The sequence below is a fragment of the Plecotus auritus genome (genome assembly GCF_963455305.1).
Source record: "Plecotus auritus genome assembly, chromosome: 9".
Lineage (NCBI taxonomy): Eukaryota > Metazoa > Chordata > Mammalia > Chiroptera > Vespertilionidae > Plecotus > Plecotus auritus.
Window position 1 is genome coordinate 117,166,781 of NC_137783.1, and position 19,629 is coordinate 117,186,409.

General features: G+C 37.9%; 1 protein-coding gene across 1 annotated transcript in view; it reads left to right on the top strand.

The window, feature by feature from the left end:
• The first annotated feature begins 1,782 nt into the window (after positions 1 to 1,782).
• IPO7 (importin 7) overlaps positions 1,783 to 19,629 on the top strand; it is a 58,657-nt gene continuing 40,810 nt past the window's right edge. Inside the window, exons 1-2 of the mRNA XM_080641018.1 lie at positions 1,783 to 2,023; positions 17,193 to 17,274. Of these exons, the coding sequence (XP_080497144.1) occupies positions 1,940 to 2,023; positions 17,193 to 17,274 (166 nt within the window). The 5' untranslated portion in view covers positions 1,783 to 1,939. The remainder of the gene's footprint in view (positions 2,024 to 17,192; positions 17,275 to 19,629) is intronic.

Sequence of the window (19,629 nt, forward strand, 5' to 3'; positions counted from 1 at the left end):
CCAATGGTCTGAGGGACAGTGAACTGGCCCCTGTTTAAAAAGTTTGAGGACCCCTGCGTATTGGGGATCTATGTGTTTCTAAGTGAGCTCTCAATTAGATTGCCCTCCTAGAAAAATAAAGACTACCAAATATCCACATACCTCCTTCCTGGGAAATGGGGTAATCAGACAGATCTCAGGTTAGAGTTTTGGGGGTATTGTGGCCTAAAGCTACCTCATATATATTCTGACTTTTTATTCCTTTCAGATTCTGTTGCACTGACTCTGCATATTAAAAAACTATTATATATCTGACATATTAAAGGACAAAGTAAGTAGCATATCTCCTCCACATTATGAGTGGGCAGATAAAAGGAAACTTTTCTGTTGTGAGTTAAAAGAATAATTCTGATATGTGATTTCTTTTTTGATCCTCATGGCTACCCTGAATACTTTAGTTGATAAAAAGAGTATCCACCTGTGCGTAGTACTTAAAAATTTCAGAGTATCTTTTGCTTCCACCCATGGTAGAGTAACAGTGAACACCCATGTTGTAAACAAGTAGAACTTAATATGTGAAACAACTGTTTTCAGATTTCAAATAAGAAGCAGATTAGAATTGTGGTCCCTGAGAGAAAGAAAACAAGTAAAGTAAGCCAAATAGTTTCCTCAGTTTTGTGTCTGAAGGCACTATCTGGACCATACGACAAGAAGGGATTCCCATAAAAAGCACTGTGGTCTCACTGAGTCAAGGAGACAGAGTTTAGAGAATTTAGGGAGGCCAAAATGGATGGAAATAGCAAAGTAGGGTTCCTTTATTGTCTGACATTTCTCTCTTTTTAAAAAAAGTTCTATGTATTTTATTTTTTATATTATTTTTTATTGATTTCAGGGAGGAAGGGAGAAGGAGAGAGATAGAAACATAAATGAGAGAAAATCATTGATCAGCTGCCTCCTGAACACCCCACACTGGGGATCGAGCCCACAACCTGGGCATGTGCCCTGACCTGGAATCCAACAGTGACCTCCTGGACATGACCTCCTGGTTCATAGGTCGACACTCAAACACTGAGCCACATAGGCCAGGCCTACATTTATCTGGGGAGGCAGAGTAATTCAATGGAATGAAAACTTTGAAAACAGAAATGTCCTAGTTTTGAAATCCTAGGTGAACCTCTTAATATCTAAGTGAACTTGGGCAAGTTATTTAACCTTTCTAAACCGTTTAACTGTTTTAAAGAAGGTGGGTTTTAATAGGGATTATGCTTTTGTTCTGAACTTAGATGTTATTTATATAACGTTCCTGACAAAATTTGGATGCTCAATAAAAAGCCATAATTTTAGTATTTGGTGATTATAATAAATATACAATGTGGTAAATACCTCTCACATGTAAGGCTCATTTAATCTTTTGTGTTATTTCTTAGGAAAGTCTCATAAATGGGATTACTTGGGTCAAATATTTTTTTTTACTTGGGTATAAACATTTTTATGGCATATAGAAACACTGTCTCAAAATGCTTTTTGAAAAGCTTTCCTTCAATTACACAGCTACTAACAATGGACTTCATCACTTATTGTGTCAGATACATCTTATAGTCACCATAAGTATACTATAATGTGAAATATTTTTAATTGATTGTTTTAAATTTCTTTCTGTGCAGTCTGAACATTTTTCCTTTTTGATTTGTATGAGGGACAGCTCGGGACCACGTGGGTTGCGGACTGCACATGCGGACTACACATCCCAAGGTGCTCCGCGGCCTGCTGACAGGAAATCTCCGGAACATCTCCCGCCTCCACGCCGAGGCGAAGAGGTTCTATCCGGGGCTTTGGCGCTTCTCTTTCCTTTCGCGCCGGTTGCCGCTGCGGAGCGCGGCGGGTCCATGTGCGCAGTGAGCGGTGCTGTTCCTGGCTCAGAAGCACCCGAGCCTTGGGGTTTTAGCAAGTCCGCGCTGCGATGGACCCCAACACCATTATCGAGGCCCTGCGGGGCACCATGGATCCTGCCCTACGTGAGGCCGCGGAGCGCCAGCTTAATGAAGTAAGGACGCCGGGCTGGCGGCAGCGGGCGGTCGGGCGGACTGGCAGGCCGATCCCTCCGGGCCTGGCTAGGGACGCGGACAGCGTCGCTTAGAGGCTCAGCTTGAGAGGTGGGGCGGGGACCAGACGGCGAGTGCCACGCCGGGACGCCTCGGGCTGCTGCGGTGGTGGCGGCGGCCCAGACAGCCTTTGCGTCGGGTCCCGAGCTGGGCCTCTGGCTGCGGTCGAGGCACGAGGAACCGGCTGGGGCGAAGGCGGGCGTGACGGGCTGGACACATGGCTGGGTCGGGTGGCCGGCCGTCCTCTGCTCATTCCCCGGTCGTTCCTCACGCCCAGGAGGGGGCGAAACTCACTGGGAGGTTTTTCAGACGTTTCCGGGAGCAGTCACGCTGGCGCCAGGTTTGGAGGGGCTCCTGGGAATGCAGAACTGTTCCTTTGGGAGCTGAGCCTGTCAGCATGTCACTTCACTGGGCTGATCGGTGACCTGCACAACTTTCTCCCCTAGGTTGACCTGCTACCGAAAGCTTTCACCCGTCTCTTTAGCAGATTGAGGATAGTGCGGGAGACTGATTCACTCTACCTCTGGCGGCAGAGGAGGCAGGACGATGTAGTGGAAAGTGTCAGGTGAAGTGCACTCTTCTAGGTAGAGCTGCAACACTAACTTCTTGACTGACCTTGGACAAGTCGCGCCTTTTGATGCAGAGTTTTTTCCATTCATAAAATTAGGCCACAAGTGAGAGTGCTTGAAACTTGCCAAACTCCCTGTCAACTCGCAGAGGATGGTGTTCTTTTCCCCCATACTTTTTGAGGACCACTCCTTGGAAAACAGACTTAGATGGATATTTTATTGTTCTATCTTTAGTTTCATTCTTTGTTTTTAAATTTCATATATTTTATATGTGTGTGTATGTATGTATATATTTATCCTCACTAGAGGATATATGTTTATTGATTTTAGAGAGGAAGTGGGAGAGAGAGAGAGAGAAAGAAACATGAGAGATTGCCTTTCGTACTCACCGAACTAGGGATCAAATCCGTAACCTAGGTATGTGCCCTGATCGGAATGGAACTCTTAAAAAATATGAACATTGACTTAATAGAAGCTTCAGGAGTATTTCTAATTGAACATCTTCAGTGTACAATGCTGTTTTAGAGATCCCTGCCCTTAAGGGACTTCTATTTTAAGAAGAGCACCCACAGAGTTAGACAAATTAAGTCTAAAATTGTTTTTTTTAATTAATTTTTTTTTTTAATCCTCACCCGAGGACATGTTTTTTTTATTGATTATTAGGAAGTGAAGAAGGGAGGATGCTGCAACCAACTGAGCCAGCAGGCGAGGTCAAACAAATTATTTTACAAGTGAGACCATCATTAGGTCATACTGAGAGTGATACCCTAATTCTTAGGCTTAAAGTAACCTTGGAATACTTAGATTTCTTTTGGGTACAAAATAATGAGCTGAAACAAATTCCCAATTTGGACCATTAGTAAACTATAGGTGGAATTATGGATCACTTTATTTTATTAATATATTTTTACTGATTTCAGAGAGGAAGGGAGATGGAGAGAGTTAGAAACATCAATGATACAAATCATTGATCAGCTGCCTCCTGCACACTCCCTACTAGGGATGGAGCCTGCAACCTAGGCATGTGCCCTGACCAGGAATCAAACATGACCTCCTGGTTCATAGGCAACCACTGAGCCATACTGCAGGGGCTGGATCACTTTATTTTGATTTGTTTTGTGATAGGTTAAGATGAACAATGTATTTATAAGCCTACACACTCTAAAAGTTGTCATAGTTATATCTACCATGGCCTTGCTCTAATAACATTATCTTAACATACTTGCATGTAATTATTAATTTAATTTTTATTTTTTTAAATATATTTTTATTGATTTCAGAGAGGAAAATAGAAACATCAATGATCAGAGGGAATCATTGATTGGCTGCCTCCTGCATGCTCCCTTCTGGGGACTGAGCCCCCAACCCGGGCATGTGCCCTTGACCAGAATCAAACCCGGGACCCTTGATTCCGCAGGCCGACACTCTATACACTGAGCCAAATGGGCTAGGGCTAATTATTTTAAAAAGTATTATTTGGAGAAAAAATTGGTTCCCTTGTAGAAAATTGGATAAAGACTACTTCCTGCAAATTTGAAATTTATTTATACCTCAAACAGGTATTGAATGTCTAGTTCTATGTACTAACATCTTGTAATAGAGACCTGGGTTAAGTATTTCACAGCTAGTTTTTAGAAAATAAATAAAACAGTATTCAAAGCTTTTTTTTTTTTTTTTAATTTAACTGCTAAATTGCTGTTAGGGTTTTGGAATACTGTAGAACAGCCAATTCTGCATATCTATTCTGTCAAAGAAAATTTGGTATCTGGCCTGCATTTCTGTGATAGTTAGCTACTTGTGTTTTGTAAATTTCTTTCAGTTATTACTCCTAGATTTTTTAGAATTTTCCTAAGATAACTTCTCTCAGAATATTCTCATCTCCAATCTTCATTTTAATGAAGTGATTTCATTTGAATACTTTTTTAATTTTCTGTGGCAGAACTTTGATTTGGGAAATACATTCCAGATAAATCTTGAAGAAGCTTGACTAGTAAAAATGAGGAAGTCATATTTTATTTCTGGCAGGCTCTTCTTGCTGGGCTAAGATAGGATGAACCAATCATTCCATGATGTCTTAACTAAAGCAAAATTTGGTTCGTTTAGTTAAAAAAAAAAAAAAGATCATTGACATTTGAATGAATCTCTTCAGCTAAGTGAAGTAATCACTAAAAATTATAAATGTTATCTAAGTATTATAGTGCAAATAGTTATTTTTAAAAAGTGCTCCTGCCTCAGAAAGATTGCACTTCATGATTCCATCTGCTTGGAGCCCATATTACTCAGTTATCTCCTAGACTTGTTCTCTCAATTCTCTTTATCTCTGTTCAACTGTCTCCATATCACTAAAGAGTTCCCAGACTACCATACTCCCTTATCTCCCTTCGCCTGTTTATTTTCTCTATAGCACTGATTTATCATATATCATAAAATTTTTTAGTTTCATGAGGTCTGAAATTTTTATTTTGTTACTGCAGTTCTTTGTTAATGTTAAGCTTTATTGACTTATTATAATAACAACATAGGCTTTAGTATGTTAATCACCTCTACTGCAAGGATTTTTGAGGTATTTATATATATATTTTTATATTACATATAGATTAAGTTAAGAAAGCCATTAGACTGTTAGAGGCCACAGTAAGGATTGTTTGGCAGATATTTTTTAAAGATATTTAGTTATTCCCCACTGACTTACTCTACAGTATGTTATGAAAATTTTTTTTGAGCTGCTACTATAATTATAACAAACTTGGCCTCAAAGATTGGAGAAAACCATTTGTACAAATAGTATTGTAAATATAATTAAAAACCACCTTATCTTTAAAAATAAAACCTGAAGAATTCTGTACTAGCTGGGGGATCCTGGGAAAGCTATTTAATCTCAAAGTGTCATTTTCCCATTTTATGAAATGAAAGAAGTTATAGTATGTATGCCATTGTGTTATGTGGGTTGAGTGAGATGATGGCATGTAAAAAATTGCAGAAAGTGTTTGGCATTTACTAAGTTCTCCAGATTATTTGAACTGCCAGTTGATTAACCAATCCAACATACCATACATTTTATTTCCTATTTTACTCTTAACTAAGTAATACATCTCATTGGAAAATCATCAGTACTAATCTCAAAAGAACACAGTATATGTTCTTTGAACACTGAGATCACTAAGTAGATAGCATTACTGTAACATGAAAATTGGCACAATTATAAGCACAGTGCCCTGGCACATACATTATAGTCTCTCAGTAAATATTTCTCTTGCATTCAGCAAATAAGAACTTGAATAATAGTCAGAAATGTTAAGAGCACTCATCTTTGAATCTTTAAAGTAGATTTGTGTTACAGGGACCTGTCACTTCTCACTTAAATTCTATACTTTGAGGGCAACCTGCTTGGGTCCCCTCCCTGTAGCAGGGAGCTTTTCTGTAATAAAATTTTGCTTTCGCTCAGAAAAACACAAACCTACACCTTGAGATTAGTTGACTTCTGTATACCTAGAAGTGCAACTTTTAAAGACTTGTTTTGTTTAGGTAATCTAAAATATGACATTTGATATTCATTCAGCATTGTTTATTATGTTCCAGAGACTATTTGCTCTGGGTGATACAGAGACTCTTCTTTATGTACACACACGCACGCACGCACGCACGCACAGGCACTGAAAAACTTGGTTCTTCACTTATGAGACAGATGAAACATCTCTGAAGGTTTTTGACAGATTATTTTAATAGACAGCACTCTTTGCTCTCTTCCTGCCAGTTTTCTTTAGTGAAAGCCTTTCTAAGCCTTTACTCATGCTGCTCATCCCTCCTGTTAAGTTCTTAACACCCAAAACTAAAGTGTTTCCCATAAGTCTGATGAATCTCATTTTAAATGTCATTTTCCCCCCACTCTGATCTTTTGTGCTAGTGTAAACTAGAAATTTGTCTTTGTTTAAACATCTAATCTTATGTGTTCTCCCTTATATTTTAATTTTATTTGAACTATTTTAATTTTATTTAAACTAGGCGATTGCTGTCCTTTCTACTATAAAGTTCATTGGTTTTAAAAAATTTATCTCCAGTAGGAATTAAATCTTTAGGTAAAAAAATAATTTTTTTTAGACCCTGAAGTATTAGATGAGAGTAGACATTCAACAAATAATTATTTCTGTTATTTAAAATATATTTGAGTGCCAGTCATGTGGCAAATACTGTCTTTGGTGTTGGTGATCCAATAATGTACATAAAGTCGTGGTTGTCATGTAGCTCACATTTGAACTGAAGTGTTTGTTTTTTTTTTTAAATATATTTTTATTGGTTTCAGAGTTGAAGGAAGAGGGAGAGAGAGAGAAATCAATGATGAGAATCATTGATCGGCTGCCTCCTGCACGCCCCCTACTGGGGATTGAGCCTGCAACCCGGGCATGTGCCCTTGACCGGAATAGGCTGACGCTCTATCCACTGAACCAAACCAGCTAGGGCTGAAGTTTTTAAAAAAATATATTATTAAAAAAAAAATATATATATATATATATATATATTATTGATTTCAGAGAGGAAGGGAGAGGGAGAGATAGAAACATCAATGATGCTCTAGCTGGTTTGTCTCAGTGGTAGAGTGTCGGCCTGCAGACTGAAAGGTCCCAGGTTCGATTCCAGTCAAGGGCACATGCCCAGGTTGTGGGCTGATCCCCAGTAGGGGGCCTGCAGGAGGCAGCCAGTCAGTGATTCTCTCTCATCATTGATGTTTCTATCTTTCTCATTTCCTCTCTGAAATAATACATATATATTTAAAAGAAGAAAAGAAACATCAATGAGAGAATCATTGATTGGCTACTTCCTGCACACCCAACACTGGGGATTGAGCCCACAACCTGGGCATATTCCTTGACTGGGAATCGAACTGTGACCTCCTGGTTCATAAGGCAACTCTCAACACTGAGCCACAACAGCTGGGCTGAACTGAAGTTTTAAGTGTAATGTTAGGAAACAATATTTTGAAATATTTATTTTGAATGACAATTTCTAGTCTGGTTCATTTAATAGCAATGTCTCTGTACTAAGCACTGAGCTAAGTTGTAGATATAAAGAAATTAATGATTCCTGCCTTTTTGGAGCTCTATAGTGAACACAGCCCTCATATGTGGTCAGGTTATAATAGAGCTATCTGTAAGTTTTAGATGAGGAAGATATTAAATTTGACTTTGGTTAAGGCGGATATGATCTTAGCATCAATATTCTCTCATACTTGCAGCCAAGAAAAATGCCCTAAGTGGAATTAGAAGGCTTACCTAGGAACCTTTTAAACCCTCTATTTCTAAGCTTAGTATGATAAAAAAAAAAATGGTTATGTAGGCAGAAATGCTTCTTTCTCACATTCTTTATGTGAAAAAGTAAGCGGCTTAGCTTTGATTAGTTTCTTGGTATTTTATGTTTATTATTAAATTTATAAACTACCCTGAGTCACTTTTGGGATCTTCACAGATGGTGACTATTATTACTGTAAGTTATATATTTTATTTATAAATGCTTAACTTGATTTTATTAAAGGATATATGCATTGTTTAATGAGAATTTTAGGTCTGAAAAAGTGTATATAATTTTGAAGACAGTATGTAGTCTGAGCAGGTAACATTCTTTAATTAAGAATATTGCTAAGACCCTGGCCAGGTGGCTCAGTGGGTTGGAGCATCCTCCTGTACACCAAAAGGTGGCAGGTTTGATGCCTGGTCAGGACACATATCCAGGGCAACCAAGGTACATGCCCTTGACCGGCATCGAACCTGGGACCCTTCAGTCTGCAGGCCTACGCTCTATCCACTGAGCCAAACTGGTTAGGGCACGTTGGGTGAAGATTTAGACAACAACAAGAAGAATGTTGCTAAGTAGATATTGTTTTGAATTTGGGAGAGAAAATGTCCCTGGATACTTTGGCTGTTGGCCTGGAAGTTATTCAATGACACAGCACATTAAAGTTCTAAAAGAAGAAAGCACTATATTAATATTTGTAAGAAAACAATTTTATTTTTCAGATATATTGTTATATACATAATTTTACTTACTGTTTGTTCCTGTCAGTGGGACATTAATGATAAGTTTGATTTAAAGTGGGATTTTCTTTTGGTCACTAAGTAATATAATGTAAAAGTTTTTAAAAACTCTTTAGTTGGAAAGCATTTAAGTGTCACTATTTAATGAAAGACAGGAGGACACAGTAAAGAGCTTTAGTCTTGATTTACCACTATGATGATTTAACCTCACTGTGTCTCATATTTCATCTAGGCAAGATAAAGTATTTGCCTTTATCAAATTCTTTAGTAAAAGAGAAAGGTTAGAAATTCCCACACTCTTGAAATTATCTGGTTGTATTTATTTTATGTAAATTCTGATGTCACAGTACCCTTAAAGCCCCTCTCTCTTATACATTAAAGCCACTCTCTCTCTTATACTTGGGTGTTAAAGTATAGTAGCTAATTGAAGGCCTGTTTGATTGCATTCCATGGAGAGAAATAATGAAAAGTAATCGCTTCAAGAGTAAGCATTAAAAGAGAGACAGTCCTGGCCAGTGTGGCTCAGTCAGTTGGGCATTGTCCCGTGCACAGAGAGATTGTTCTGCTGCCAGTTGAATTCTGGCCAGGGCACATGCCTGGGTTTTGGGCTCAATCCTCAGTAGGGGGCGTGCAGGAGGCTGATCCATGTTGTAATATCACATCGATGTTTCTCTCCCTTCCTCTCTTTAAAATTCAATTAAAATATTTTTTTAAAAGATAGCGACATTAGGTGTGCATTGGAAAATGTGGGTCTAGAAGGGAAACTAATATTGGAGAGAACATGATTTAATTTTTAAATCTGGTTTGATGTGCTGGTAATCATCCAGGAGAAAATGTCTGGTAAGTAGTTAGAAATGTGGGATTGAAGTTTAGGCGAGAAAGCATCAGTGGAAAATCAAAATTTTTTCTGCAGGTGAATTAAGAGAAAGGAAGTATGATCCAGAGATGTGGGGTGGACTAAAGGGCTACACTTTGGGCCATGCCCATTTTGGGGACTTTGAGAAACATAAGAAAAAGGAGACTGGACAATTGTGCATAAAAGTAGAAGAAAGCCAATAAAAGGAATTTTAAGTAAGAAGGTTGGTTGTGGGCAATTTAGTTTCCTTTTTTCTTAAATGAATTTCATAAATTTTCTGCCAGTAAACATGAATTACTTTAGTAATAAGTAAAAGGCTATTAGGGGGAGGAAAGGGTTGTTGACATTTCAAACTGAGAGAGGTTAAAGTAAAATGACTTTTGAGGGAGAAAGCTTTTAAAATACTGTAAACTTGGAAAAAGCAAGTAACCCTGAGTAGAATGCTAGCAAGGGAGTAGGGAAAAGATTGTAGGTTAAAAGGGTTGCAGGGTCAGGGGAGTGATTATGTGGATAGATGTATTTTTCTATGTATTTTTTTCTTTTGTCAAGTTAGACTTTATTTGAGGAGGGGGAGCAGGGAAAGCTGCCTGTGGAGTAGTTTTTCAGGCCGATTATGCCCTGTTGTAACAATAGTTTCCTACCTGTAATGTTTTATAGTCACCTATCTTAGAATTACATCCTTTATACTGCTTTAAGACCTTATCTTCCTATAGCATAAATCTGATCATGTAAAATTTTTGCAAAAAAAGTTCACACTTACTAGATCTTGATGTGGGTATAATTTGGCTATTCATTTTTGCCTTTCACTATTCTCTTTCCTCCTCCTAATAATCTCTTTAACACAACCCATACATCTTTCCTTTTAAAAATCCTTCTGCCTGTTTCTGTGGGTTTAAGTCCTTTAGGGTCTAACTCAAAATTTTACCTGGTAGTCCAATTAGAATTTATTTCCCAACCTACCTTATAGTGATCTTTTATCTCTGTGGTGTCTTGCACTTAAGTACTAGTAAATGGAGTGTTGTTAAAAGAGATGGAGTTGGCCCTAACCGGTTTGGTTCAGTGGATAAAGCGTCGGCCTATGGACTGAAGGGTCCCAGGTTCGATTCCGGTCAAGGGCATGTACCTTGGTTGCAGGCACATCCCTCGTAGCAGGTGTGCAGGAGGCAGCTCATCCATGTTTCTCTCATCGATGTTTCTAACTATCCCTCTCCCTTTCTTTCCTTTCTGTAAAAAATCAATAAACTATATTAAAAATAAAATAAAATACTTAAAAAAAAGATGGAGTTGGAACCCTTGAAGAATTTTGATTAGATGAATTGAGGGTGAATGTTGAATTATCTGGGCTGATAATAAATACTGACAAGATGAGAAATTGTCTAGAAAGGTTTTTGTGTTATGATTAGTAGCTTTTAAGCTTGAGTATTGGTAGTTTTAGCTCTATTTAATGATGTTTAATGGCCGATTTGTTTCTATAGTTCTGGGATCTGTAATTAGTGCCAGCACTCAGAAGTTACATTTATACATTGACACAATATATTTATTGGAGCATTTTCTGAGGACTATATCAAAGTTTGCCAAGCAGTTGAGAATAATACCATAATTATTCAAATTTTAAAGAGTTTTTTTGTGATATTGATGCTAGTGATATTTTACTTATTTTTTAAATTACCATAAAAATATAAAGATCTTTAATATATGATAATAAATATAATAATAGTTAATATGTGATAGAAATTCTTTTAAATATGTTATAGTTCGCTATACCCAATAATGCCAGAAAGTTGTTGATCATCCAATGACTCGAAAAATGATTTTTTCTAAATTTGAACATTTAATGTATGATTTATTTGATTTGTGTTTTATAATGGTCTTTTTATTTTTTTATTTTTTTTTTCTTGGTCTTTTTATTTTTTAAGCTTAATTGAGGTATAATTTACATTCTATAAAATTCACCTGTTTTAAGTGTTGAAAATCAGTGATTTTAGTAGACTTACAACTATTAACCACAATCCAGTTTTGGAACATTTTCATTACCCCAATAATTACTTCTTCCAGTTTACACTTAATCTCCTATCCCAGCCCCAGACAGTTGCTATCTACTCTATGTCTCAATTTTCTTAGAAATCTGGTGTCTGATATTCAGTATTACATTAAGTACATTTGTTACCTTCTTGGGAGAATTACAAGACTTCCTGCATTAGGGATTTCAACAGCATGGAAATGAGTATATGACAGGTAAGTAGATGTCCCAGGTTGACTTTGCTAACTTGTGCCATTCTCGATTACTGAAATAATCCTTTCTTTCTTAACCTTAGTCTATCTAAGCTCAGTTGTCTGAAAGAAATACTTTTTGTCAGTTTCACCTTTTAGATTTATCCTGTATTTTGTTGTTGTTGTTGTTTTTAATATATTTTATTGATTTTTTACAGAGAGGAAGGAAGAGGAATAGAGAGTTAGAAACATCAATGAGAGAGAAACATTTATCAGCTGCCTCCTGCACACCCCCCACTGGGGATGTGCCCGCAACCAAGGTACATGCCCTTGACCGGAATCGAACCTGGGACCTTTCAGTCCGCAGGCTGATGCTCTATCCACTGAGCCAAACCGGTTAGGGCTATCCTGTATTTTGAAGGCAAAGTGACAAAAACAAAGTAATTAAATTATTAAATCATTTTCATAGTTTAGTTTTAAAAAATAATTTTATTGAGTTCAGCCACATAAAATATCCAATTTAGTGGGTTTTAATATATTCAGAGTTATGCAGTCATCACCACAAACTTCAAAACTGTTTTCCCCTATACCTCCTGTTTTTGGCTATTTTCTGTCTATATAGATTTGTCTTTTCTCTACATTTCATATAAATGAAATCAGATGATATGTCTTTTGTGACTGGCTTTCTTCATATAGCATAATGGTTTTAAGGTTCATACATGTTGTTTCATGTATCAGCATCTCATTCTTTTTACTGCCAAATGATGCTCCATTCTATACAAATGTATGCCATATTTTGTTTACTTATTCATCAGTTGATGAACATGTGGGTTGTTTCCATTTTGGGGCTATTATGAATAATACTGCTGTAAATGTTCAGGCAAAGGCAATTCTGTTGAATTTTTTTTAATTGAGGGATAATTTACATGTAATACAAAGCTCAAAAATATATTCACCTCTATCAATTTTTACCTAGATAACCACCATCCAGATCAAGACACACACACACACACACGCACGCACGCACACACGCACGCACGCACACACGGTCCGGTGCATGAAAATTCATGCACTGGAGGGGGAGTCCCTAAGGGGCGGGAGGTGACCCGGCAATCAGGGGAAGGCAACACCCCATCACACCTCTGCTGCTGCCACTGCCAGCAGTACAAGCCTCGGCTGGCCCTGGTTACCTGAGCCTCGGGTGGCCCTGGGCGGCTGGGGGGCTGAGGGCGGTCCCGCCGCCCTGTGCACCTGCCGACCCTCCTCCCGGCTGGTCTGAAAGGACTGGGGGACTCCAGCAGGGCTGAGGGGACTGGGCACCAGGATCTTGTGGCTATGGGTGCTGTCATCTTTGTCATAGCGTGATGGTCAATTTGCATATTCCCTCTTTATTAGATAGGATACACACACACATATTCCTATATAATAAAAGGCTAATATGCAAATTGTCCCCTCGACCAGGAGTTTAACAGGGAGTTTGACCTGCCCTAACCTGTTTGGCTCAGTGGATAGAGCGTCAGCCTGAGGACTGAAGGGTCCCAGGTTCGATTCCGGTCAAGAGCATGTACCTTGGTTGCGGGCACATCCCCAGTGGGGAGTGTGCAGGAGGCAGCTGATTGATGTTTCTAACTCTCTATCCCTCTTCCTTCCTCTCTGTAAAAAATTAATAAACTATATTTAAAAAAAAAAAAAAAAAAGGCAGGGAGTTTGACCCGAAGTTCGACCAGGGGACCGGGGCGGCCCACGGCCCTTCTCCTCAGCCGGCCCCCACCCGTGCATGAATTCGTGCACCAGGACTCTAGTATTAAAATAAAAAATAAAATGAAAAGAAAGACAAAGATGTGTGTGTGTGTGTGTGTGTGTGTGTGTGTGTGTGTGTGTGTGAGAGAGAGAGAGAGAGAGATTTCTGTTTCCTTTAGACTCTTCTCAATACCTTTCCTCCTTCAGGTTACCATTATTCTGACTTCTGTTAGCTATAGATTAGATTTGCCTGTCATTGAACTTCATTACATATGAGAAAATCCCATTGTACCCAGGGAGATTGGCTTCATAATATGTATTTTGTTTTTGTTTTAGAACTGTATTGCTTGATTCTGTAGGTTGGTTTTATTTTTTTAAGTTGTATAGTATTTTCTTGTATGGATTGTACTTCATAACTGTAATTTTGCTACTGTTAATGAATCGTAATGTAAATATCTGTGTTTTCCGATGGTCTTAGGCTCACAGCAGTGGTTCTCAACTTGTCGGTCGCAACCCACAGGTTGAGAACCGCTAGCAGGGTCGCCTAAGACCATCGGAAAACATAGATATTTATATTACGATTCATAACAGTAGCAAAATTACAGTTATGAAGTAGCAACGAAAGTAATTTTATGTTTGGGGGTCACCACAACATGAGGAACTGTATTAAAGGGTCGCGGCATTAGAAAGGTTGAGAACCACTGGATTAGAGCATCGTCCCAATACACCAAGGTTGTGGGGTTTGATCTCCAGTCAGGGCACATAAAAGAAGCAACCAGTGAATGCATGAATAAGTAGAGCAAGTCGATGTTTCTCTTTCTCTTCCTCTCTGTCTAAAATCAATACATTTTAAAAAAGGTAGATACCGTGGTTCCCTTTAATTACTCTTGCAGTTTTATTTTTTTATACTTAAACTTGACGTTAGAAATTGGTAGAGGTCCTGTGTTAATGTAACACTTAGGGAGTACCTGTTGTGCTGTAGGAAGATATAGTGAGTGGAACATGCTCACTTATGCGTAGCTATCCACCCAACAAAAACTGGTGGTTGTGGTGGTTTTGTTGTTTTAGCATGACTCCTAAGCATAAACCAATAACTTCATTGGGGGTTCCAATCACTGAAAGCAGTCTTTTTCAACTCAGAAGGAAAAATGCAAAATTGGGACCTCGAGAGAGTGTTGTATATACAAAACCATAGATGTATGCTGTATTTTATGGGGATTTAAAGAGCTAAAGATTGATTTGGCAATATTTATGCTTTAGTACATACACTCTGAGAAAGATGAGATTCTACTCTATATGGATATAGAAACAACATTTGTTATGTTTTGATATTTGCTTAAATGTTTTCCATATTTAAGACTTATTTACTAGCCCAGCAGCGTGGTTCAGTGGTTGAGCGTCATCCTATGAACCAGGAGGTCATGGTTCGATTCTGGTCAGGGCACATGCCCAGGTTGCGGGCTTAGCCCCCAGTGGTGGCGTGCAGGAGGCAGCTGATTAATAATTCTTTCTCACCCTTGTTGTTTCTATCTCTCTCCCCCTCTCCATTCCTCTCTGCAATCAATAAAAAATAATTTAAAAAAATTAAAAAGGACTTAGATTTACTGAATTAACTTGCTCAAGAGTTAAAAATGTAGAAAGTGACATCACCTGTACAGGGTGGGATAAAAGTAGGCTTATAATTGTTTATATGGAAAATAATACAATAATTAATACATAATAATACAGGAATACACTGTTTCAGGTACTCACAAATGTAAATCTACTTTGGCCCCATCCTGTATTTATAGCTAAGACTATCTGATCTCAGCAGTCCATTCCAGGTGTTCATAATTTGATGCAACAGATAAGATATATTCTGTAATATAAGTGGCCTTAAAAGTGCCATAGTCATAATATGGATAGTAGTGTCCTTTGTGGGCTGTCTACCCCTTAAATATAAATACCCTTTTTCACTCTACAATGCCCCTGGATGATCACAACAGCTTCCAAGGCGTTTTTTGTTTGTTTTTTTGACTCAATCAGTAATTTAAAAAAATATTTTAAATGCCAACCCTCATGAGGTACTGGGTATACAAACAGTATAGTCCCTACTGTCACTGAAGCTTAAAGTCTAATTAATAGGAAAGGGAGGTGTAAAGCCAGGACTAGGTTGGTGTTGATGGGAATGGAGAAAGTGGATATATTAATTAGATAAGCATTTTGGGTATTGGGTTGATAGGGCCTGATGTATTGAAAAGGGAAGTATTAAAGATGACATTCAGGTTTCAGACATGCATGACTGAGGATAGCGATGAGGTAGTGCAAGGAAAGAGTCACAGCTTTTAGGGGAAAAGATAGTTTGAACATAATAAATGTGAGCAACTTGGGAGAATGAAGATAGGGTATTATTAAATAGATCTGTTATAATGATTTGGGCTGGATATAACATATTTGACATTTTGTTTAAAGATGGGTTGGATAAATCGCCTGGGAGTGGAAAAGACATCCTATGACTGAGTCCTGACACCAGGTTCTAGCATTTATATATTAATAGAATGAGAAACTAGCAAAAGAGTCTGAGAAAGGGCCAGGAAAAGTGGTGTATGAATTGCATAGATTAAAGGGTGTTTCAAGAAACTAATAGTCGTTAAATGTGTTCAGATCTATTTATAGAGCACTGAAAGGAGCAAATACTTCCCCTTCATGCACTTAGTTACTCCTGTTCAGATCTTGAATTTAAGCATTACTTCTCTGAATTAGGAGATTCTCCTTTTGATTCTTCCATTATGTCCTCGACTTCTTTATTGCAATTACCTGTTTACCTTGTTTTTCTTCATTAAAGTCTTAAATTTCCATGAGGTCAGGGAGCCTCATTTGTTCTGTTCAAACCTATAGATTTACAGCTCCTGGCAATGGTGTCTTGCACCAGGAACACCTACATAAATAAATTTTGGCCCGTCCAGCGTGGCTCAGTGGTTGAGTGTCGACCTATAAACCAGAAGGTCATGGTTTGATTCCTGGTCAAAGCACATGCCCAGATTGCCAGCTCAATCCCAGTGTGGGTCATGCAGGAGGCAGCCAATCAGTGATGCTCTCTCATCATTGATGTTTCTATCCCCCAGTCTCTCTCGGAAATCAATAAAAACGTGTGTTTTTTTTTTTAAAAAAAAGAATAGCTCCTCTATAATCCCACTATCCCAGAGATAATTAGCATTTTCGATGTATTTCGTTTCTATATATGTTGCAATGCATATGCTTATAAAAGTATTTATTAAATTATTGTCATAGTTTGTATCCTACTTTTATTGAATGTTCAAAATATTGCTTTTTAATTTTTATATTGAAATATAACATGCATATAGAAAAGTGATCATTAGGATACAGTTGATTGATTTTTACAAACTGAACACAACGTTTCTATGGAGAAATTATTACTGAATTGGGGAAATAGGTGTCACAGAGAATACTGATTTTGAGCTACTGATACCAGTATAGGTTAAGAATGCTAACTGGGGTAAATGGGAAATGCAGTAGAATGTAGGCAAATGCAAACATCCCAAATGTTTTAGGAGTTAGGATGTTAAATTTTTTTGAGTTATTATAGGTGAGTGACAGAAAATAAGGCTGGGACCAATTTACAGAGAGCCTTTTGTGACAGCCAAACCGTGAAATAGAATACTGAGAATATTTGTTTGCTGAAATTTAAAATGTATGTTTTTGTTTATAGGCACACAAGTCTCTGAATTTTGTTTCGACACTGCTTCAGATTACTATGTCAGAACAACTGGATTTACCTGTGAGACAAGCAGGCAAGTTTCCTGAATTATTTTCTTGAGTGTATGTAAATAACTTGTTTAAAAGGTTTACAGTTGAATAACAGAAATATCCTGGATGGCCCTTCAGTGATTTTCTTCCCTGAAAATCAGTTTACCCTTATGTGTTTACTACAAACAGCAGGTGCCTTGATATTTGGTGACAGAGTTTAATTTAAAGGAATGTAGTATTTCATTGGCTTAGAAGAGAAGCGGGAAAGAAAAATTGATGGGGTTTATTAAAAGACTCTTTGCTGCCCTAGCTGGTTTGGCTCAGTGGATAGAGTATCAGCCTGTGGACTAAAGGGTTCCGGGTTTGATATTCTGGTCAAGGGCACCTTGGTTGCAGGCTCCATCCCCAACCAATTAATGTGTCTCTCTCACATTGTTATTTCTCTTTGTCTCCCTGCCTCCCTTCCAATCTCTCTAAAAACACCAATGGAGAAAATATCCTCAGGTGAGGATTAACAACAACACAAAAAGATTCTCTGTTTATGTGATTGTTCCTTATAGCTATTTGCTTTTACTGTTTATTACAACATTTTAAAAAGTACTATTTCTTAGTTCAGATTTTAGCGAGATATTGAGCAATTCCTTCAGTATCAGAGTCTGAAAATGTGGCACACTACTTCTTATAATATCTGTTTGTCTGCAAAATAATGGACTTCATATGTTCATGTTTTATTTTTATTTACTTGCAGATATATAAATTTCATAGGAAATATAAAATACTAATAATTTCATCATTCTAGAAAAACAATTTATAATTTATATTATGGTGTTATTTTTTACCGTTACACCAATTTTATTTTTTTTAAAAAAAGGCTGCTCTTTTTCTTTCTTTGGTGCAGGGGTGGGGAACCTTTTTTCTGCCAAGGGCCATTTGGATATTTATAACATCATTCACACAGGCGATACAGAATTACCAACTTAAAAATTAGCCTGCTATATTTAGTCAAACATTTAATTAACTCACCCCAAATGCCTTGACAGGACCAGACCAAATGATTTCTCAGGCCTTATATGGCTCGATGGCCAGACATCCCACACCCCTGCTTAAGTGTATATTAAGCATTTGCCTTTTCTTTACATAATGTTAGTCTTTGCCCAGCCAGGCGTGGCTCAGGGGTTGAGCATCGACCTATGAACCAGGAGGTCATGGTTCGATTCCCGGTCAGGCCACATGCCCGGGTTGTGGGCTCGATCCCCAGTGTGGGGTGTGTGGGAGGCAGCCGATCCATGATTCTCTCTTGTCATGGATGTTTCCATCTCTCTCTCTCCCTCTCCCTTCCTCTCTGAAATCAATAAAAATATAATTTAAAAAAAAGTTATATATTCATCATAAAGTGCCATATGCGGTAAACTATTTCTCAGTTGTTAGGATTTAATCTCAGGTCTGAACATTAACAGTATTTCCAGTGCCTAAAATATTGCCTGACACATTGAGGATACTCAGTTAATAAATAACTGAATATAATGTAATTGCTTTATGGTTTTTTAAAAAATAAATTGGTATATAAATTACATAATAATGGAACCTTTTTTTAAAATATATATTTTTATTGATTTCAGAGAGGAAGGGAGAGAGAGAGAAACATCAATGATGAGAGATAATCATTGCTTGGCTGCCTCCTGCATGCCCCCTACTGGAGATCAAGCCCGCAAGCCGGGTATGTGCCCTTGAGTGGAATCAAACCTGGGACCCTTCAGTCTGCAGGCTGATGCTCTATCCACTGAGCCAAACCAGCTAGGGCAATGGAACCTTTTTTGTACCTAGAAAATGTAGTAATTAACTGGGTCCTGATCAGCAGTAAATCTTTTTTTTTTTTTTTTTTAATATTTTTTATTGATTTCAGAGAGGAAGAGAGTGATAGAAATATCAATGATGACAGAGAATCATTGCTTGGCTGCCTCCTGCACACCCCTCCACTGGGGATCCAACCTGCAACCTGGGCATGTGTCCTGACCAGGAATCAAACCAGAGACCTCCTGGTTCATAGGTTGATGCTCAACCATTGAGCCACACCAGCTGGGCCAGTGAATCTTTTTATAAATTTCTAATTAAATAGAAAAATGTTGCTTTGATTATTTTAACTGTCATTTCTTTGTTTTACTAACGAAGTTGACATTTTCCCATTTGGTTATTTTTTTTAGATAAGAATCTTCGCTTTTAAATCTCAGTTTTTACTAATATGTTGGAAGTGTTTGGCATTTAGGGGGACCTTAACACATTTTAGAGACTTCATTATGTTAGTGTGTGTTATGTGGCTCTGATTCCTGGTTACCCTATGAACAAGGGAGGTACACAAAATCCCATCCTCAACAGCCCTTGCACAGTTCATATAGAATTGT